Raw genomic sequence first — 22,546 nt, 5'->3', positions numbered from 1 at the left:
CTTTTGCAAGTGACGGTAAAAGCATCACCAGGCTGCTAACTTGCACATGCAAGAGGATGCTGAGAAGTTCAAAAACACCCTCCCCCTCCCTCCCCCTCACTCTTGCAGGGGAGCGTCCAAGTATCCCCCTTTGTATACAGTCGGCGCTCAGTAAGTGCCTGCCAACTGGGGGCTGGGGGCTCCATGAGGCTGTCCTGTGACTTAGGGCAGGGCGGGGAAGCAGGTGTGGGGTCCGCTCCACCGGGCTGGGGCCAGGGGGGCGCACGTTGCGGGCACCCTCACTGGGGGCACAGACGCCGAATGCTTCGTTCACTGCCCCTGCACTTCGCCCGACAGCACGGGGGAGCCGGCGGGTGTGAACTGCGGTACAGACCGTCCAGCCTGGAGGCACAACGTCCGGCCTCCTGACGCCCCTGGAAAGAGGTACCCTTTCCCCCCTCCTACCCTTCCTCTCTTCTCCGCCCAGGGAACCTTGCTCCTCCTTCCAAATCCAGCTTGGGGGGGGTGGTGGGCTTCGCAACTCCCAAGGCATCTCAGTCCCTTAGACTCCAGCTCCCCACAGCTCCGGCTCTGACCCGCACCCCCTCCCGGCCTCCCTTCTGGGGTCCAGGGGAAGGGAGGCCAGCGTGCTGGGTCCCAGGCCCGGCTCCTCACAGGTGGCTGAGTGGCCTGTCTTCCCTGGGCTGAGTGTCCCCTCGCACAGATGGCAGGAGCACCCGACTCTAGTCGTCTGGGGCAGAGTGAGTCCAGGGAGTCAGGGCCTCCCTCCCCTGTCACAAGGCACCAGCCACCTTCAGCTGGTTCTCCTCCAGCTGAGCCCCCGGCAGCCGCCCCCACCCCCCAGCCTCTGAGCATCTGAAAGGCAAGGGCTCCACGTTTGGGGTCTGGGGTCCCGGGTCCGGATCTGCCGACGAGATGGTCCCGGCTGTGAGGGGGCCTGCACGCAGCGCTGTGATGCATCCTGGAATGCACAGGGTGGTGTTGACCTCACACACCCTGTGCTCCAACCAGAGAACAGGAATACTTGTCCAATACGGGGTCCTGATTCTTTCCTCAAAACACGTGGGCGGGGGGCGACTGGGTGGCTCAGTCAGTGAAGCGTCTGCCTTCAGCTCGGGCCATGATCCCACACTCCCCAGCATCGAGCTCCACATCGGGCTCCCGTTCAGCTTCTCCCTCTCCCTCTGCCCCTCCCCCTGCTCCTTCTCTCTCTCTCTCTTTCTCAAATTAATAAAAAACAAAAAACAAAAAACAAAAAAAAAACGACCTGTGGCCTCCGTGTTGTCCAGGAACTTAAGAAGCCGTACAGCCCTGCTCCTTTCTGTTGATTTCTACTGGTGAGGGCTCTCTCCCCGCCACCACCCATCCCTTCCAAGTGGCCACGAAGGGCTGAGCTGCAGGGAAGAAGGGGTGCAGCATAGGGCTGCAGGTGGGGACATGGGAGGGCAATTTGATAACATCCCAACAGTCGCTTAGAAAAACGTTCAGGGGCAGCCTGGGTGGCTCAGCGGTTTAGCACCACCTCCGGCCCAGGGCGTGATCCTGGAGACCAGGGATCAAGTCCCACATTGGGCTCCCTGCACGGAGCCTGCTTCTCCCTCTGCCTGTGTCTCTGCCTCTGTGTGTGTGTGTGTGTGTGTGTGTGTCTCCCATGAATAAATAAATAAAATCTTTGAAAAAAAAAAGAAAAGAAAAACGTTCAGCCTTGGATAAGCGCTGTTTGGGGGGGGGAGACGCGGGGAGAAGAAATTCATTCAGACTTGCCCATTCAGCTGGCAAAAATAAATACAAGTAAAAACTAACGCTTGCAAAAAAAAAAAAAAAAAAAAAACTAACGCTTGCAGGGGTGCAGAGAAGCGGGTGGCTGGCGGGGCAGCTGTGACGGCCTCAATCTGAGACTCAGCCAGATGAAGAGGTTCCTCAAAAGCAAGACCTAGAAAGTCAGGAGCAAAACCCAGGCACCGTGATGCACGGTGATGCCAAGTCCTAATTCCTGAGCCTAGAAGGCACAGAGCGTGTCCTGTGAAGACGCAGGTATAGCAAGAAATGGAATTTTTTTTTTCTTAGACCTTTTTCTCCATCCTGGGCTAAGCCAGCCTGAGAGGTTTAGGAACTGCCCTCCCCGAAGACCTTTGGGAAGGAAGCCGGTGAGTACTGTCCTGCTACCCACTCTAGAAGTTTCTCATCATCACTTCTAGGTACTGAGGGCGAGATCGGGTGGCTGCTTAGAGCAAATCACTTCTCTTGACCGAGTTTTCGCTCCTCTATCCCAGTGGTTATGGAGGCAATTCCGCGACCCCTCGTCCCCCCGCCAGGGTCACCTGCCGTTATCTGGAGACATTTTGGTTCTCACAGCTGGGGGGTGAGGGGAGGGTGCCGGCATTTGAGGGGTAGAGACCAGGGATGCTGCTAATACACATCCTACAACGTGCAGGACAGTCCCAGACACAGAAGATGACTTCGAGGGTCAAGACCGCGAGGTTGAAACCCTGCCCTAATCCTGGTCAAGCATGGGCCACTTCAGCAGACACTGGAATCTTCCAGGGGCTGAAGGCCTGGCCTGTTGTGGCCCGTCACCCCAGGAATCACACCCTGAGGTGCTCAGCACGGCCCTAGTGAACCAAGACTCAGCCCGGGCATTCCGGTTCACTTCTCCTGAGTCACTGTAGACTCTTCTCAGCTGTTCCAAGGACCGTAAGCTCCCAGAGCGCAAGAGACGCTTAGAGAATCGTGGACTGGGAAAGCCGGCCTCTTGCAGGAAGGCCCGCCTGGTTTTCTCAGCCTACAGGCAACCCTCTGTACTTCTTAACATGATATATGAAGAACTTCATGAGCCACGAGAACGGCCTCATGGCTCGCACCCCGCTCCTCGCTCCCATTCCCCTCGCTCCCAGGACGCCCTACCTCTCCAGCAACCACGCAGGCCTTTCTCACGCCTCCAGGCCGATACACAAACCGGCCCTTCCGCCTGGAGAGCCCCCGTCTACTCCCCACCTGGACCACCTCTCTGAGTCCCTTATGATGAGCTGCGCCACTATCTCCCCCGGGAAGCCCTCTCCGAGAGCCCCAGCCCCAGCCCCAGGGTTGGGTTCTGGGCCTCTGCACCTGCTGTGCTGCTTCCCCAGCAACACCTATCACCCTGGAGTGTGGCTGTCTGTCTCCTCCCCTCTCACTGCCCCCTGCAACCCCCAAGAAAGGGAAGGTTGCCTTTTCGGTCTCAGTCTATTGGTGTTTGGCATATAGTAGGTGCTCAATAAATCTTAGAGGCATAAATTATGTCTTACTCCCCTCCGCTCCCTTTTGGGGTTCAGCAGCGGCTGCATGGACCGGTTGAACCTCTCATCGAACTAGGCCGAGACCCTCAAACCACTAGATCAGATCACAGGACTCCCTTCAGATTCACAGTGGCTTGCTGTCACACACAGAACAGAACCAATGCCCCACCATGGGTGCTGCCCACTGCCAGGCCCACTGCTCCTCCAATACACCCCAGCAGGGGCCACCCCGGGGCTCCTAGGCTGGATGCCACCATGACCTGTAGCACATTCTCCGGATCCTCCCACGGCCGATGCCTCCTCTACCTCTGGGTTTTAGTTCAGGTCTTGTCTCCTCAGAGACCTTCCCTGATGGCCCCATGTTCAGAGGTCCCCGACCCCAGCTTCTCTCTATCACAAACCTCATCTGACCTTCCCCAAGGCATTTCCACCTGAGCCTGTCTTCTTGGTTTCTTAACTCTCTCTCTGCCAGTTCCATGAGGGTAAGGACCTTGTCTCTTTTTTGCATCTCAACATCTGCAGTGAGTGGAGCCAGTAGCCTCCACAAAGGTAGATCCAAGCCCCAACTCCCGGAACCTGTGAATGGGACCTTGTGGGAAAGGCACTTTACAGAGATTGTTGAGTTAAGGATCTGAAGATGGGGGCACCTCGGTGACTCAGTGGTTGAGCATCTGTCTGCCTTTGGCTCGAGGAGTGATCTCGGGGTCCTGGGATGGAGTCCTGCATCAGGCTCCCTGCAGGGAGCCTGCTTCTCCCTCTGCCTGTGTCTCTGCCTCTTTCTGTGTCCTCATGAATAAATAAATAAAATCTTAAAAAAAAAATAAAAGGATCTCGAGATGAGATCACCTAGAATTTAGGGCGCCCTGAACGAAGTAACTGGGGCCTTGCACAGAAAGGCAGAGAGAGACCAGAGACGCAGAGAGACCCAGAAGAGAGGGTCAGGTGGGGATGGAGGCAGAGCCTGGCGTGATGTGTCTGTTGTTTCAAGGCACCCAGTTTGCGGCAGTCGGCTCCAGCAGACCCCACAAATGAACACGGAGCGCTCTGCACTGATTTACATGTAGCAGATCCTCGATAAATCATTGTTGAACGAATGAATGCAGGCCAATATCCCAAATCTGCCTAAGCGCCTGGCAGGGCCCCAGGTGCAACCCTCCCCGCACTCCGCACGCCCGCCCCGCTGGGCCCCAGCCCCACACCCAGCCCCGGCTCTCACCAGCCACCAGCTGTAGGTGTCCTCCTCCAAGAGCGCGTTCTGGGCGGTCAGCAGCGGCTGCATGGACCGGTTGAACCTCTCATCGAACCAGGCCGAGACCCTCTGCTGCCCGATGCAGCGGGCACAGGTGCAAGGCCTGTGAGTGTATTTCATGAACTTCTTAAAGTTCTCCGAGAGCTCGACAACCATCTGCTTGGGAAACCAGGTGGTGGTCACCATGGTGTGGGAGTAATTCAGGAAGAAGGAGGTGAGGAAGATGAAGAGGACGAGGAGGGTGAGCACTTTGAGAGTCCTCTTTCTCATGGTCACCATCTCTGCTCTCTGGATGGGCGCCTCCCGGGGCTGGCAGGGCTGGAGGAAATCACGCCTGGTAGACGGGGAATTTGGAACAAAATTCCCAGAGACGAGAGGCTTGGTCACAGGGTGAGGCAGGGACTCGCAGGGGGACCTCCAGACCTGCTACAGCCGACCTCACTCCCGCCAGGTGATGGCCACACCGGTACACTGGACATCACCCTGTGGTGGTCGGAGGCTAAGTGGACCCCTCGGGGAGGGGGGCTGACGCTTCTCGCATATAATTGGTCTTTTCAGGAAACAAGCAGGCTGCTTTGTCAGCAGTCCTGAAACATCCGGCAATGTCTCTTGAAGCTTTAATCAAACTTAATAAAATGACTGCCTTTGCCATCCAAAGGGGTTGAGGGGTAATTAATCTTGGTGACAGGGCAAGGACTCTCGGGGGTGAGGGGAGGACCTCGGAGGAAGGGTCACAGTGCAGGATAGAGGGGAGCTGTCTTTGCCACTCTTCCTCCGGAAAAGGGTGATGTGTGATGACGCTTAATTAGAAGCGGTCTTTCCCTGCTGTCACCAGGGATGTGCAGGTAAGCAGCCCGCCCGATGAAGGCACTGAGGGTTGTCTGTCATCTGCACGGAAAAGGAGGAAGAAAACAGGATGAAATTCTATTAGTTTGCTCTAAAACACCATTTCCCTCTCACCACCTCCTCCAGGATGAGCTCCGTCAGCTTCTGCTCTGGGGTCAGGCCAATGCGGTGGGTGGCAATGGACCATCTCTTTACCCTCTTGGGCCTTGGTGTGTGCGTGTCTATACTGGGATGTCAACGCCCATTCTGCAAGGTTGCTAAGGGACACAGGAGTCGCCCCACCGTCTCTCCCCAGACCAAAACCTGGTACATTTAAGCGTTCAACCGAAGTCTGTGGAATGAGTCAAGCGTGCACGTAGGGTGCAATGCACACAGAGATGGCTCAGCACAGGCCAAGGACATGCTACTTTCTTTCTCCGTCACTCCCTTTTGGGGTTTGAATTCCATCAAGGACTGTACGCTTCTGCCCACCTCAGCCCTCAAACTCTGCCAATTAGCCTCGGGCCTCCGGAGTAGGCTTGAGATGGCGCAGGTGCAGGTTCCGGTTTACCAGATGTATGGTCTTGGGAAGTCGGGTCAATCTTCCTCTGTAAAATGGGAAAACAACACCTCCACTTACAAATGGTTATAAAGATAAGACAAGATGCTACATGCCGAGCTTCTGGGATCTATTGGGCAATTGCTAAGCTTTTCCTCTATCAATGCATGGATAAATACTCTTGGGTGATCCACTAAAAACCAGATGTGATGGTAAAAACCATCCATGTACAGCGACTTCCCGCAGCCGTCCTCCCTGCATACTGCCAGCCTGATTGGGGTTCCCTGTTTTGTGCTCAGAATAAACTGAGATTCAAGGAGGTGAAATGACTTGCCCAAGGTAACGGGGAAAGGGGGAAGCAGGACCTGAATCCCAATCCACGGGCCTCTGATTCCCCGTGCCTGGAGGGGCTCTGCTCTGGAAGCGACACCCTGTCTGTCACGGGTCTACAGTAGGAAGAAGATAGAGAAGGGGGGGTGGGAGGGTATATTTCCATCAAAGAAAGCAGACAGGGACTCCTCAGATGCCCGCCACATGAGCCCCCCGCCCCCCCAGACTGCACTGGCTTTGTGGTGGTCACATCTCTTCACATGAGCATGACGACTCTGGTCTTTGCTCGGAATGTGTCCCTCATCCCCGACCTAATCACTGCCCTGTCAATTCGTTCCCATCCTTGATATGTAGATGTCCACGAGCAGGATCCATTTTTTTTTTTCCTAGGAAAGTGACAGTTGAAGGGTTATTGATTGCCTTTTGGTAGGAAAGCGGGAGGAGGGGGCAGGGCGCGGGGAGGGGATGCTTAAAAATCAGGTTAACGTGGCTGGCAGAGGTTCCCCGCCCTCTCGGACCTGGGACGGGTATGTGCGCTGATTCATCCGATCACACTTCTGAAACCCCTGACTTGCGGGGAGGGCAGAGACTTTATTCTGCCCTGGCTGTTTGGTCTGGCATACAAAAGTCAGGCCATTTCAGCAGCTCATGTGGAAGAGGGGACAGCTGAACAGAGCTGGGACAAGTGGTGCTGAATCCCTGATCTAGCCATACCTGCAGCCCACACGACACCTCAACTTTTCGATAACATGAGATACTAATACATCTCTTTTATTGTGTAAAGCAGATTACTCATCACTTAAAGCAATGTGACTGACCCAGGCTGACCCCACTGTGCAGAAAGCCCATCCCACCCTGCTTGACTCTTACTCATTCTTCAGGGATCAATGGGTGCTCCCGTCTGGAGGAAGGCCTGCCCACTCCTGGCAGGAGCAGGGCCCCCTCCTGGCTTCCACAGTATCGTGGTTCCGCTCCACCTGCACTGTTTACACTTATCTATCTCCTCCCTGGGCTGGGAGCTCCGTGAGCATAGGAACTCCATCTCAGTCATGGTTGGGCCCCTGTCCCCTGGCGCACGGATGGCATGAAGGAATGAGGAAAGGCAAGGACCAACAGGTCAGAGGAGCGATCTGAGCAGAAAAGCAAAGCCCAAGAGTCAGAAGACTCTGATTCTCAGGCTGTCCCACCCATTCTCTGTGTGACTGTGAACAAGTCACCTGCTCTCTCTGAACCATTTCTTCACCTGGAAAATGGGGGTGATAACACAGGTTTTGTCCACTTTTCTGAGCCATCAACCAGGCAAAGTCTGTCGGATCATCTGGTTCACTCACTACGTTATTTCCTAGGGCCCGGCGATGTGCCAGGCTCTGGGACAGGGGGTTGGGACACATCGTGAAAGAGTCTAAGGTGGGAGCTTCCTAGGCACCTGCAACGCCCTGGTGGCTTTGGGAGAAAGGAGGCCGGTACCCCTGGATCGACGTGAAGGAGAGAAGCAGGCATGTGTGGGGTGCGGTGGAAGCCGTGGGCAAGACTAAGTTTGCTCTGAATGACATGGGGACCTGCTGCAGGATCTGAGCAGAGGAGCGACACATTCTCACTGCATTTGTCTTGGTGACGAGCACGGCCCAGGACGCTCTCACTGACTCTGTACCCTGGTGCCAAGGGCAGAGCCAAGGTCGCTTAAATAGAGCTGCTGAACCACGCGGACCAAATAAAATCCTGAACGAGAGGTCAGGTGCCCGGCGACGCCTGGCTCCATGAGGGAGGTCCTCGTGGTCTACGCTGATGCTGGGGTGGGCTGAGAGGGCAAGGCTGGGCTGCAGAAGCAGGGGAACCCCGACACCCTCCTCCCGTCCATGCAGCACGTCCCGGCAGCCACGTCTCGGAGGCCAGAGCACGTGTTTGGATCCCACCTCCCGGCAGAGGCTTCCGTGCTGGTATCAATTAGTGCTTCCCGAAGCCCTGGCATAAGCTGCAGTGGAAAAGCGAGAACACCCTTCCACCCCCTTCCCTGGCCCCGGGGAAGAAACGAGGAATGCGTGACCTCGCTGTGCTCCAGTAAGCGACGCAGCCTGCGACACACGGGGGAGTGCCAGCCCGGCTCCCGGACATGGGACCTAAAGCCAAGATGCCAAGTGTGCAGTGAGGGAGGCCGGCCACCCCCCCTCCCTGACAAAAAAAAAAACAGGGTGTGGGGAGAACGCAGCTCCCCGTCCCACCTGCAGAGTGGCTGTCCTCTGCAGCCACACACTGGGGACAAACCATTCCCTGTTTCTCGTGCTCTGCGGACACTGCACTTGTTACAGATGGAAGGTTCACGGCCAGCCTGCGTCGTGCAAGTCTATGGGTGCCAGTGCCAACGGCACTTGCTCACTTCGCATCTCCGTGAGACACTTTGGTAATTCTCCCAATACTTTTGACTTTTTCATTACTACATTTGCTAAGACGATCTGCGACCGGTGATTATGATGGGCTGAAAGCTCAGATGATGGTTAGCACTCTTCCACAAAGAGGTATTTTCAAATTAAGGTATCTATCTTGATTCTTTTTTTTTTTTTTTAAGATTTCATTCATTTATTCATGAGAGACACAGAGAGAGAGGCAGAGACACAGGCAGAGGGAGAAGCAGGCTCCTTGCAGGGAGCCCGATGTGCGACTCGATCCCGGGACCCCGGGGTCATGCCCTGAGCCGAAGGCAGACGCTCAACCGCTGAGCCACCCAGGCATCCCTCTATCTTGATTCTTAAAGATATAAAATGCTATTGCACATTGAATAGACTCCTATGGTATACATGCAACTCTTGTCGGCACTGGGAAACCAGGAAATTCATTTGACTCACTGCGTTACCACCGCCACCTTCACTGCGGCGGTCTGGGACCCGGCCCACGCTGTCCCAAGGTACGCCTCTCCTGGACGAGGCACCAGAGAATGCCAGTGACACACTAGCGGGGTGACCTGCACGGTGTTGAAGCACGTTCGTGCCCTTTCAAGGACCCAGAACGTCAAGATTTCTCTAAAAGTGGGTCCCTAACAAAGATAAACCCGCCTGGCAATGGGGAGACGCTGCTAATGACCAGCCACTGACAGATGAGACATTTGAAAGGCTTGGAACACCAGGTGGGTGAACAGTACGGGTTTCTGAACGTGTAGTTCACGCCTGTCCGAGTGCACGCTTCTCCCCAGGCTGGGATGCCCTCCTCGGCCTCTGCACGAGGGTTGCTGGTAACATCAGCGCGTCTAATGAAGAGGGGCTGCAACCGTCCTCCGTGTGATCCTCACACTGACGGGGCAAAATGGATAATTATGCTTATTTCTCTGACGTAGGAAACTGAGGCTCAGAGAAGGCAAGTGACTTCTCTAAGGTCACACAGCAAGATGGTGACAGAGCCAGCACTCTGACCCAGGCTTCTGATTCCCTCTTCCAGATCTTTTTTTTTTTTTTTTTAAGGATTTTATTTATTTGAGACAGAGAGCAAGAGAGAGAGAGAGAGCACAAGCAACAGGGGGAGGGGCACAGGGAGAGGGAGAAGCAGACTCCCCACTGAGCAGGGAGCCCAATGTGGGATCCCGAGACCATGACCTGAGTCAAAGACAGACACCCAACCGACTGAGCCACCCAGGCTGTCTCTCCTGGATCCTTCTAGGTGCCGATACCTAACATGCTATTTCATTAATAGCTGCTCTCATCTTCATTATCTTGTCATTTTCCTGTCATTCCTTTGGGCTTGAAATCTGTCATCTTAACAATTTCTTGAGGTGGATACTACCCTGTTCACATCCTCCTTCGCTGTGTATTAAGGTATTACATTCATTTGAATTATTGCATTTTTCAGTTCTAGAATTTCCATCTGAGCAAAATTTTTATAAGCGCTAGGTCATTGCAGCTGACATTCCCCATCTTGTCCATCTTCCTGCAAGTATTCATCACAGTTAAAGACGATGTCTGCACCTTGTGACGTTTGGATAACCTGTGGGTCTATTTCTATTGTCTATTTTCTCTCTTTATCTCTCTTGGATCACTTGGTTCTGTCTCCTGGCACGCCTGGTAATGGTGCATACTGTGTGTGCCAAAAGCGCAGAGGCTCCGGAGCGGGCCGTCCTTACTCAGAGGGGAACGCGTGCCTCCTGGTGGGCAGGCAGGGCACAGGCACATTACTTTGATCCAGGTGGTGACAGGGATGACTGGGGCCACGCTTCAGTGTTCACAGTGACTGGTTCTTTCTGGCTTGCCCCCACTTACAGCCCTTCTCAAAGGGTAGCTGGGATGCCCACCAAGGCGCCTCCTCCTTGCATGCTCTCAGCTCCGATTCCTGCCTCCCCTGCACTGTGAGGTTATCAAAAGCTGGGTCTGGCCTCTTCGTCTCTCAGCTGCTATTCGCAGCTCGGTTTCTCAGGCTCTGCTCCCAAGCAGCTGGAATACTGGCAGATGCTTCAGAAGGAAGAAGGGGTGCAGAATCATCCCTTGTTTTCTCTGTGGTTCCCTTTGCTCTAGGTTCTTGGTTGCTTAGATTTGGGCTGACCTGGAGATCCTGAGTTCTATTTTTTTTTTTAAGATTTTATCTATTTATTTGAGAGACAGAGAGAGAGAGCACAAGCATGGAGAGGAGCAGAAGGAGAGGGAGAAGCAGACTCTTCGCTGAGCAGGGAGCTGGACACAGGGCTCAATCCCAGGACCCTGAGATCATGACATGAGCTGAAGGCAGATGCTTAACCACCTGAGCCACCTAGCTGCCCTCTGAGTTCTATTTTTAATTTTTATTTAATTTGCTTTATTTCCAGCCATGTGAGATGGCCCCACACCAAGCTGCTGCTCTCTGCTTGCTTCTGGAGCCTCCTACGAGTCAGCACATCCTTCAAGCAGGAAAGCAGCAGGAGTAGCGGGGTCAGCCCATCCATCTCCCTCCTCCCAGGGATCTTCACCTCTCAAGTGCTAGCTGCCTTGGCTGTTCTCTTAATGCCTCCAAAGAGCTGGATTTCTAGCTCATTCAGCTTTAATAGTCCTTGCTAGGAGAAATGGTCCACAAGCCTCTGCCACTGCTGGAAGTGGAGGCCACAGTGCATTTCCTCTGCCTCTCTAGATGCCTGGTGCCTGGCACAGAGTCCTGGGTGTGTTAGGAGCTTGGAAAAATCTGGAGAAGAGGGCGGGGCCCAGAGAAGCCCCAGAGGTGCCATGCAAATCAAATCTCTTCACACCAAGCCAAGCGAGCAGATGGTGGGAGGGAAGGCAGCAAATCAACAGGCAGAGGGCCGCAGCTGCAGCCCTTGGTCTGCCACCAGCTCCCCGCCCCCGGCTCCATCTGCTTTCACTTTGCCTCAACACACACACCAGCTTCAGGACACACAGCGAGGATGACTTCCCAGCTCAACCCACCCCGAGAACATGATGAGTAGTTACGGGGATTTAGCATCCATGAGCCTTCCTTCCGATCATTGAAAACCGGGTCCCACTATGTCCTGGCTGCTTCACATGGTGGCCCAGGGTGGCACGGAGTCAGAACGGACTGGTCAAGGGCTCCAGGCTTTCTAGTAAAGAAGATCCATTCTTCCCTGAACTGCTCTCCAGCCCTGGCCTGTTCACCGGACACCTGGAACCCACCTAATCTGCTTCTATGAGGCACCTGCTAGTGGGTCATGGTCAACAGTTGTCGGAAGAAAAAATGGCACAGAGGGACCCGGGTTCAAGTCCCAATTCCTCCCATTTCTGGCTCTGTGCTCATGGGAAAGGTGCTTCATTGCTCTGATACTGGCTCCTGAATCCAAGAAGTGGGACTACTAGGGTCCACATGGAGGGTTGTGGTGGGTTAAAAAGATCTGCACAGAAGCAACCAGCCAATCTTTGGCACAGAGTTGGCCCATTATAAATGTCAATTCTCTGTCCTCCCCAAGGTCCAGGCCCTCATTAAAAAAAAAAAAAAATCCAACAGAACCCCTGACTTGCCTTCCTAGCAATTATTTAAAAGAACAAATGAGGGGCATCTAGGTGGTTCCGTCGGTTTAGGGTCTGCCTTCAACTTGGGTCACCATCCCACAGTCCTTGGATGGAGTCCCACATCGGGCTCCCTGCTCAGCGGGGAGTCTGCTTCTCCCTCTGCCTCTGTCCCCCCACCCCCTACCACCTGTGCTCTCCCTCTAGCTCTGCTTTCTCTAAAATACATAAATAAAATTAAAAAAAAAAAGAACACATGAAATCAGACATGAAAGAACCACCGAGGGGTGTTATGAAAATGATGATCCCAACTTGCTCCATTACCTGCTTCCATCCCTTGAGGGACTGGACTGCTTCTGGTACTACTGGCCATGACCTCTGAGAGCCTGCAGGTCAAGTGGCCCAAATTCTCTGTGCAAAGGTTAGTGCTCAGAGTATCAACCTTGCCTGCACATGAGCGCATTAGGGCATCCTCCTGTTTCTTGCTGCTTCCAAGGCCTCCTGGGCTGGATAGTTTACTGGAGCGAGGACTCTTCCCTGCCTCCTCTGTGTCCTCTCCTCTACGTTAGGGTCTGAAAGTCTAGAATCCACATTTCCCAGCTTCCCCTGCCCTTAGGGCTCTGGAGCCAATAATCGATGGACAGCCAAAAGGGAGGCAGGGCTGTCCTCTCTCTCACGGCGGTGGAGGCGGTGGCATGGTCAGAGCATCAGACCCAGAACCACCTGCCTCCCTCACCTTCGGGCTGGCTTTTGCACTGGCTTCCTGTAATTTCCTGGCCTCTGGACCTCGGCCTCCAGCAGTAGGACAAGGACTCCCCTCTTGCCACCTTTCCAACAACTTTGCAAGCACCAGATCCCCTGAATCAAATCCTGCTGCTTAAAGTTTCTGCCTCAGTTTCTTTGTCCACAGCATGGGGATAAGAAGGGGACCTACCTCCCTGGGTTGGAGCAAGAAGAACGTGAGGCCGTGGAAGTCAAGTGTGTGGAGCACAATTCGGCACATCCCAAGTGCTCCCTAAGCATTATTACTGCAGTGGGTTCTGTTTTCTCACATGGAGCCCAACACCTTCACCCTTACCTTTCAGCCCTATTTCTTTTTCTTTCTTTCTTTTTTTTTTTTCCTTAGAATTTATTTATTTATTCATGAGAGACCCAGAGAGAGAAGCAGAGACATAGGCAGAGGGAGAAGCAGGCTCCATGCAGGGAGCCTGATGTGGGACACAGGACCCCAGAATCACAACCTGAGCCAAAGGTGGACACTCAATCCCTGAACCACCCAGGGGCCCCTCAGCCCCATTTCTTCTGGCAGATGTAGAGGTTGAGCTCAGAGAGGGGAAATGACTTGTTCACTGACAAGAGATGGGGCGCCAGCATTGAGAGGAGGCCCAGGCCTCAGATTCCAAGACGTGCCTGGCTCTGTTCACGCAGCTGCCCCTGGCGTGGCTATTTGCACGCTCGCTTCCCATGGAAGGAGTTCAGGAGGCGTCTGAGCCTACACAGAGCAAGAGCCAGCAGAGGCAGAGGTGGAGAGGTCTGGGAGCTGGTCCAGCTGCTGCAGCCAGGGGTGAGGCCCTGCAGAACAATCCGAAGGCCGGGAGTCCCTGGCAGTGTGATCCTGGGGATGGTACATGGGCCGCCTGAGCTTCGAGTCCCTGTTCTGTATAAATATGGGGTCGAAACCACCCTTGCCCCTGAGGTGGCTGTAGGGCTGTAGTTACTCCATTGACAGTAAGTAGGGTGTTCTCTCTGGCAGGGCCTATTCTAAGCAGTAAATCCAGTTGCCGGAGCCCCACGACAGGTACCGGGGATCACCTCCATCTTTCAGAGGCAGGAACAGAGGCCCCATCGAGTTCCCTGCCCGAGACCCTCCGCTGGCAGGTGATGAAGAGGGGTTGCAGGTGAGACAGAGGCCAGAGGGTGGTGTCCAGGGGCCCTCCCTGCTCTGAGCCTGGCATCTGAGCTGCAGGAGAGGTGAGGAGCCCCACTGGCCAGTACTGATGGGACCAGCAGGGGCCCCAGCTCAGGCCCTCCCTGCTTGTCTGGCTCGGTCCCCGGTGGGCTCCCTCCAGCTCAGCTCCACCCACTCTGAGTCAGCCACAAAGCTGGCAGCCGTAACCCCACGCCCCAGCCCAGACCTGGACGCCCTCAGTGCCTCGCTGCTCCCCAGGAGTGGGGGTGGGGGGACAGGCCAGCCATGCTGCAATCGGACCCTGTTCCCAGCCCAAAACATCACCGAAGAGAAACCCAGCCACGGTGAGGTGAGGCCTGAGAGGAGTTCCCCAGGCCGCAGGGTAAATAGGGGTGACAGGCTCCCCTGACACTGCAGAGTGGGGAGCAGCAGCTTCTCTCCTTCCAGAGTAAAAATTGGGTTTCTCATTAACCCAGCCAGCGGGTGTGCTGACCCTGGGGCCTCTCTCCTTCCTGAGCCTCCCAGGGGACAGGGGACGAAGGACACAGCCCCCACGCTGGGGTGGCAACCCTGCAATTGGCAGTGACACGGAGCCACCTCAGGACTTTAGGTCAGTCCGCATCTCTGGGCCTCCTCTACAATGAGACAACAATGCCAGCCCGTGCTCACCCCACACTCAGTTACGAGGAAAAAACTTGGGACGCCCGGGTGGCTCAGCAGCGGAGCGTCTGCCTTTGGCTCAGGGCGTGACCCCCGGTCCTGGGATTGAGTCCCACATCGGGCTCCCTGCAAGGAGCCTGTTTCTCCCTCTGCCTGTGTCTCTACCTCTCTATGTGTCTCTTGTTAATAAATAAATAAAAACTTTCAAAAGGAGAGAGAGAGAGAGAAAAAAATTAATGCATACGTGGTTAGCACGGACGGTCACTTTCCAAACAGACTATAACATGTAGCCTCCACGTTATAAAAATGTCACCTAGAATACTGAATATATATAATATGCATGAGAATCAGTGCTGAGGGTGTGTGGATATACAAAGTGTCCAGAACGATCCTGACCTTCAGGAAACGAGAGCTGTTATCGACATTAATATTGGGGACATCTCACCTCGCCCCGGCGTCAGCGTACATCTGAGAAACTAGGAAGCGGGTGTACGCACTGGGGGGTAGGGGCAGGGTTCAGAATGAAGGCGAGGCCTGTGCGAAGCAGAACACTCGTCACGCGCAGTTACCGTGCACCAGGTGGACACGTCACTGATTTGCACCCCGCCACTCCCTCCACGGATTCCCTCTCCCTTTGATTCTCTTACACGACGATTACGGGGCACCTGCTGTGCAGCAGCCGCTCTGTCAAGCGCTGCACAAAACAACAGTTAGAGAAAGTAGATGACCTTCATCCTTGCCCTCAGGAAACTTAACCTAACAGAGTCGGGGCAGAGGCTGAGATGATTCAGGAATCACACGAAGAATTAAGAAAGGCTGAGAGGGATCACATCCATGGGTCAACTCAGCTAGGCCATGGCACCCGGATGCTTGGCCAAATGCTAGTCTAGGTGTGGCCGTGAAGGCATTTTTATAGATGTGGTTGCCATGAAGTAAAGAAGATTATCGGGGATCTCTGGGTGGCTTAGCGGTTTAGCGCCTGCCTTTGGCCCAGGGTGTGATCCTGGAGACCCGGGATCGAGTCCTGCATCGGGCTCCTGGCATGGAGCCTGCTTATCCCCCTGCCTGCGTCTCTGCCTCCCTCTCTCTTTCTATGTCTATCATGAATAAATAAATAAAAATCTTAAAAAAAAAAAAAAAAGATTATCCTCCAAAATGTGGGTGGGCCTCATCTAATTAGTTGAAGGCCCTAGGTGCAAAGGAAACAGGCCTCCAGGAGAGGGAATTGTGTCTCAGCACCGTAACAGAGAACTCTAATCCTGCCTGAGTCTACAGCCTGCCATCCAGCCCTATGGATTTTGAAGTTGCCAGTCCCACAACACTTAAGCCAATTCCTGAATATGTGTACGCCTATTCTGTAGGGTCCATTTCCCTCGAGAACCCTGACTGATAACGGCCACCTGCAGTGCCACAGGGAAGTGGGCATGGGCCGCAGCTGGCAAGTGTCCCCAGGAAGTGGCAATGGCCTGAGGTCTGCACGACGGATGGGTCACGGGGCAGAAAAGACGAGCCTCCGGGCCGGCTGCTGGTGCAAAAACGGTCTGTGGGTGAAGAGTGGGTGAGTCCGAAGGAACTGAAAGAGAGAAGGCCAAGCCCAGCAGAACCCCAGAGAGAAAGATGCAAAATGGAGCTGGAGGGCGGGCTGGGCCACACCCTGGGGGCCACAGCAAGCCCCTGGCAGGGTGTGACACGGTGAGGTTTCCAAGTCAGGCTCAGGGAGGTCATGGCCTGCCTGGGCCACGCTGCTGGGACGCAAAGTCAGGGCCCCCAGAAGGGCACCTCCCACGGCACCACCTCTCCTGGCCCTGCTGTCGAGGAGCCCTGAACGTGTGCACCAGAGCCTTCCTGGGGGGGCGGGGGTGTTCAGGCGGGGAGCTGGGCATCTGGGCTTTCCCTCCGTCTTTCCCGCCTTGCTCCGTGTCCCGGGCTGACCTTAGGGCCTGCATCAATGGGCTCCCACCCTGGGGGGCTTGCGGTGGGTGTGGCCCATGGGAACGTAGGTGGGAGACTGGAGAGAAAGGGGACAGAGGCTGGGGGCTCCCGCCCGTCCCTGCATACATACTGGTCAGTCCCAGGGTCTTAGTGACATCTCTGACCTCATCCTCTCACCTAATTAGCCCTAGGGCTAGAGACACTCACAATTTCCATCCCCAGGGATGGGCTGGTCCCCATGGTTTCTCTACCCCCCTGCTCAGGCCCACATGGAGCGCACCACCTGCATCCTGCCGAGGGGCACAGGTGGCCCGTGGGCCCCTCCTGTTGCAGGCAGCAGGCCTGGAGGTGTGCCCTGTACCTCTAGGAATAGCCCTGGCAGGCTCCAGCGATTCCCATGAAGAGCTGGTCTGGGCCAGCTGGATGCCCAGAGCCCTGGCTCCCCTCCCACCTCGGGGAGCTGATCTTTCTGGAATCTTCCCAACTGCTGCCCAGGAACTCACCCCTCAGGAGATCTTCCACTGGGATGGTCTATGGCAGGGACAGAGCCAGAGGCTCCCCCCCTGGGCTCCCCTGGGGGTCCAGGCTCACCACCTTCCAGGTCCCAATAGGAGGCACTCTAATGAGCCTGAGCCCCAAACTCCCCGGGTGACAACCTCCAGCCGCCTCCCTGGTGCTGCCTCCTACGGGCCGTGCAGCTCTTGCAGGCGAGCCACCAGGCAAGACCCCTGCAGCCCGTGGCTGCTCCAGGGGGTGACTGTGGCTGACCCCCCACCCACTCTGGAGCCCCTCTCTGCCACGGATTCACCTGCCTCTCCCATTACTGGCCCTCTGACTCCTGCTAGGCTTCGATATCAAGCTGTCAGAGACAATCCTCGTCGTTTTGCCAGCAAAGGCCCATAGAGTATCTCTAACCAGCTCTGTGGCCACAGGTGGGGGCCCTTCCGTATCTGGGGATGGCTTTGCAGCCTCAACCGTCTCCCCATCTTATCCGTGCAGAGTCGGCCCATCCGGCAGTGTCAGTATCTGGCACGTTCTTGTGCAAGGTGCCCAGGGGATCTTTGGGGCAGGTACCCTTCATTCTGCTCTGAGGGGGGCGAGGTAGCTGGGCTCTGAGAGGAGGCTACACGGCTTCTTAGGGACTAGCCAGGGCGTGCAAGAGGCGGTTCCAGGTCCTATGGGGAAGGTAATACTACCCGTCCCATTCTATAGATGAGGCCCTAGGATACCTTCTCTAGGTCCCCACACCCAGGTGGTACTGAGAGATCGAGAGCCCCCTCCTTGCGCTCGACAATCCTCCTCTCCTTACCCGGGTACCTCTTGCCTGCTTGCTTGCTTGCTGGAGGAGAAAACAAAGATCCCCTGCAGCACCAGTAGTGAGGTTCAGAACATGCAGCTTGGAGAAGTGCCGACAAACATGATTAACCAGGATTAGGGTCATATGAGAAGCAGTGGATATATTTTCATATTTTGAGCCTCACAAAAGGAATTTTAATCCGCAAATCTTCTTATGTGTGTAGATTGAGCAGTGCTAGATGCTAGATTCAGAGTCTGAAGACAACCACCCGACACTCAAGGCATGCAATGTGGTCAGGACTGCATATGCACGTCCAGGCTGACACCTGCCCCCACCTGCCCCCACCAGAAAATAAAGGGGGACATTTCCCCAATTTGGGTGGTGCCGACGTCCTGGCAAAGGAAAGACTGTTCAGAGATCTGAGGCCCCACCTCAGCCCTGCCTTAGGGGTCTGTGGCTGGTTCTAAAGGGCTCCCGGGGAAACGACAGGCTGGAGTCCTGGCTGGTCTGGAGTGAAGGTTTAGAAAGTTGGGGTAAGGTCCTCCCAGCCCCCCGACTTCCAAGGAGAGACTTTTTTCTTTAACCCTAACCATTTATAGGGGCATCCAGAGGCTCCTGAAGGCTCCCTGGTGACATCCAGAATGGGAATTCAGATTGCAGGATAAATGCAGAGCATGACCCGGCGGCAGGAGCCCAGCAACCCCCGGCGTTTGGAGATGGGAAGGAGCCCCAGGCGACAAGCACGAATCTAGCACAAATGATCCCAGAAACCAAGGGTTGAAGGGGTGTCGTGATGTCCAGTGGGTCACTGGGGTACGGCTGTCCTGGCCTCGCCCCCCGGGAGCCCCCTCTCGGGAGAAGCAGAGGGCAGCTATCATCAGAAAGAGCCACCTGTTTACCTCCCAGCACGCCTGAGCTCACCCTGGGGAGAGGAGGGACATCGTGCCTCATTGACAAGGGACTTCTGAGCAGCTCACTGGGAGGACCGGGAATGTAGGTGCCTGAAGCAGATGGGCAAGACTCATGTCACAGGCTGGGCTGCTTCAGAGCAGTCGAAACTGGGCAGCCCTGTGTGGCTCAGGGCAGGAAACACAAAAGCCCAGGGCAACTCGGGACAGTGGGGGGCCCAGCAAGGAGGGGCCAGAGGCCAGTGGTGACCCAACACGTGGGGCGAGGGCATGGGAAGTGTCCCCAGAGCTGGGAACAGCCAAGGGGACAGAATGAGATTCTAGTCTTGGCATCCAGAGCTGGGGAGTCCTGGGGAAATCCATGCCCAAGTGTGCGGGGAGAGGGCAGGGACACCTGTCCCCTAACATCCACAGCTGTGTGCCAGCACCCGGCGGGACGCTGCTTCTCCCAGGGGCTCATTCAATCATCACATCAGCTTTGCGAGGGGATGACACTTCATCTTGCATAGCAGTGGCCAAGGGCACGTGCTCAAGGGCGCACAGCGAGGGATCCGGATCCCACCTCGGGTCAAAGCCTGTGCTGCGTGTGCTGTACCTTAAGTGGCGCCGATCCCCTGCGCCGTCGGTATTTGAAAGCAAATAGGGAGATGCTGGGACCTGGGAATGGCCAGCCAGCTCTGTCCCCTCGGCATCACTTCCTGCCCCATGTCGTTAGCCGTCATGAAGACAGGCTCATCGTCTAGCACCTACTGGCCACATGGGCTCAGACAGGTTAGAGGACCTGCTCAGGGTCACTCACCTGGTTAACAGCAGACGAATGCATAGTCACCTCAGGCCTAGAGGCCATATGGTAAAGTGCAGAGCCACCGGGGGGTGGGGGTGGGGGGCAGCTCCAAAGGCCCATCAGCTCTGTGACCCTGGACAAGCCCCCTGACCACACTGAGCCATCCCCGGCCCCTTGCGCAAAACCGGAAAAGTCACAGCACGTGCCTTAGGAGTTCCGAGAGGGCAGCAGCAGGGAAGAGCTCTGGCCTCTGCAGGGGTCGTCAGCCCATCCGATCCTCCTCTGTATTTTTTTTTTTTTAAGATTTTATTTATTTATTCATGAGAGACACACAGAGAGAGAGAGAGAGAGGCAGAGACACAGGCAGAGGGAGAAGCAGGCTCCATGCAGGGAGCCTGATGTGGGACTCGATCCCGGGTCCCCAGGATCAGGCCCTGGGCTGAAGGCTACGCTAAACCACTGAGCCACCCGGGCTGTCCCTTCTCTAGCAGGCATTTCCCGTCACTGGCTTCACGCCCAGTCAGCTCTATTCCTGTTAACTTGCTGAATCCATTAATCTGCCCATTTTACGGATGGGAAAATGGAGGCCCGGGGAGGTTAAGCCACTTGGCCCAGGGTCTTACATTTTACAAGTGTAAAGCTCAAAGGTGATCCACGCAAGCGCACCCACAAAACCAGAGCATTTCATGCCAAGTATCTGCCCTTCAGGTGGTGGAGCCCATGGTTTCCCCTGGGGGTACGTCCAGACCAGCAGGGGGACTGTCCCCACTCAACCCCACTCCCCCTGACCCCTGCAAGGTGCACACAATGGCTACTCACCCTCAATCCATGGAGAGGGCAGGGAGAGCTGGAGAGAGCGAAGGAGTGAGCCTTGCTGACCTGCAGGACAGGTGAATGCTCTGGAGGCTGGGGCATCCCTGCTCCAGCAGAGCTGGTCCCCCAGTCGACAGTCAACACTGGGAGGCTTCCGCCCACCCCCACCTGCATCTCTGCTGAGCCCTGGGGGCGGGGGACTGCACAGCTTGTCCCTTGTCCCCGGCTCCCCATCAAAGGGCCTCCCACGTGGGGCCCATAGCGCCTTTAGGGCACTTTCTTGTTCTGCCCACTTTGCTTTAAAACAGGTGCCCTTTTACCTCCTACAGCATGGCATGGCGGGGAGGGGTGGGCTTTGGAGAGGCCAGCTGCTATCCCTGGGGTCGCAGAGAGACCAAGGCTAGACAGGGTGGCCTCGGGATGATGCTGGGTGGAGCACAGCATACTCAGGGACCGCGATCCGAGTGCCAGCCCTTACATTTTGCCAGTTGGGGGACCTCGCCGGGGCTTCCCTGTCTCTGAGCGTTGTGGGCTGACGCCGGGACCTCCCGAGCATGTGTGCGAGGGATGCTGAGAGGAGCCACTGCTCCCTCCAGCTGTATGGCCCTGGGTGGGACGAGGGACCAGATCTGGAGAGGGGATGTCCCACATGCTTCCTTTCACTGTTTTCTTGGGCCTTCTGGGGTCCTGACCCTTTGTGCCTTCTCCTCCCCTGCCCCGGTGAGTGACCAACAGCGTCCTTTACCAGGGGAGATGCTGGCGGGTAAATTCTGCATCGGTGGCTGTGTGTGTGCATTGTGCACCAGAGCTACGTATCAAACATTGCTATGTCCTGCGAGGAAAAGGAATAATCAAAAACCTAGAACGATGACCCATCGGGATGAGTTCGCCTCCTCTAGGCTGTGCGTTGCTTTGTTACGATTTCAACTGCACTTCTTTAGGATTTTGGCGGAGTTGTTTTGACCTCGGGGTGAGCTGGCTTCCCTCGAGGAGGCTGTGTCGGGATGGGTCAGGATGTCGCCATCGACATCTGTCATCCAGAAGCACTCGGACCCCAGCGGCTGGTGGGGGTCCCGAGTGCTGGGGACGTGGCGGTAAGAGCCTAAGGAGCAGCGGCTACGACACTGTGGACATTTGAACTTTAAATACCAAGAATGGTGAGGAGTCACTGGAAGTTTTGTCCAGGCAGGTCTCCCCTATGCTGACCTAAATCACTCTCCAGAGATCTTGAGACCCTCGCTCCGGCCTTGGCCAGGCCATTCCCGGGTGGCAGTGGCATTAAACCCCTCAGCAGTCTCCGGTGGAGAAGGACACCTGTTTCGGCCTTGGCGAGGCTCGACCCCATGGGCAGTGGTACAGGTCGCGTGACAGTCCCCAGGGCACTAACCTTCGGAGCAGCCCGCCTCACTTGGCAACGCCCGCTGGCTAGGCAGGTGCCCCAGCATCCAGGGACCCAAGCCGGCAGCTTCTACTTAGAAAGGACCAACCAAAAAAAAAAAAAAAAAAACAAAAAAAAAAAAAACAAAACAAAACAAAAAAAAGGACCAAATCCGCAGATAAGCAGCTCATAGAAAGGTACACAGACCTTGACTACATTTGGGCTTTCCTCCTTTCATCACCTTCTACCTGGAAGCGTAATCGATCATCGGCTCAGAGCACGTCATTCCTTTACTGGCTTATTAAAAGACATTATTCTATAGACTACTGGGTTGCGAAATATTACTATTATAAATTATCATTCCCGCCGTGAACCTGTGCTAAATTATTGGCAAAGACCATCTCAGTCTCTGAGCGTAATTTGCCTTGAATAAAATGTTCTTGCTAATGCAGATAAGAAGCACACGGTCTTCAGATTCAACTTCCATTCACGAGGCTCACAGAGTACGCCCGGCTGCTCATTTTCTCCCCATCTGACAGGTAGGCCGAGAGAGAGATGAGGCCTTCAGATAAGCCGTGACCTGACCCGGCCCCAGGAACCTTCCCTCCTTGCTGTTTCCGGAGCTCAGGATCTGCAACTGTCGTCTTGCTCCAAATTTAGAAGGGGTCGTCACCCTGAGCCCCCTTCACTACGGTCCCTT

General features: G+C 55.4%; 1 protein-coding gene across 6 annotated transcripts in view; it reads right to left on the bottom strand.

Annotated features, from left to right (window-relative positions):
* ST3GAL1 (ST3 beta-galactoside alpha-2,3-sialyltransferase 1) overlaps positions 1-22,546 on the bottom strand; it is a 96,222-nt gene that overhangs the window by 13,698 nt on the left and 59,978 nt on the right. For all 6 annotated transcript variants that reach the window (XM_025993480.2, XM_072733888.1, XM_025993481.2 and 3 more), the window contains 2 exons: positions 5,842-5,957; positions 4,492-5,412 (listed from right to left, as the gene is read on the bottom strand). In XM_025993480.2, the coding sequence (XP_025849265.1) occupies positions 4,492-4,803 (312 nt within the window). In that variant the 5' untranslated portion in view covers positions 4,804-5,412; positions 5,842-5,957. The remainder of the gene's footprint in view (positions 1-4,491; positions 5,413-5,841; positions 5,958-22,546) is intronic.

This window comes from Vulpes vulpes, chromosome 13 (genome assembly GCF_048418805.1).
Source record: "Vulpes vulpes isolate BD-2025 chromosome 13, VulVul3, whole genome shotgun sequence".
Lineage (NCBI taxonomy): Eukaryota > Metazoa > Chordata > Mammalia > Carnivora > Canidae > Vulpes > Vulpes vulpes.
Note: the sequence above shows the minus strand (reverse complement) of the source record. Positions and strands in the feature narration are given on the sequence as shown.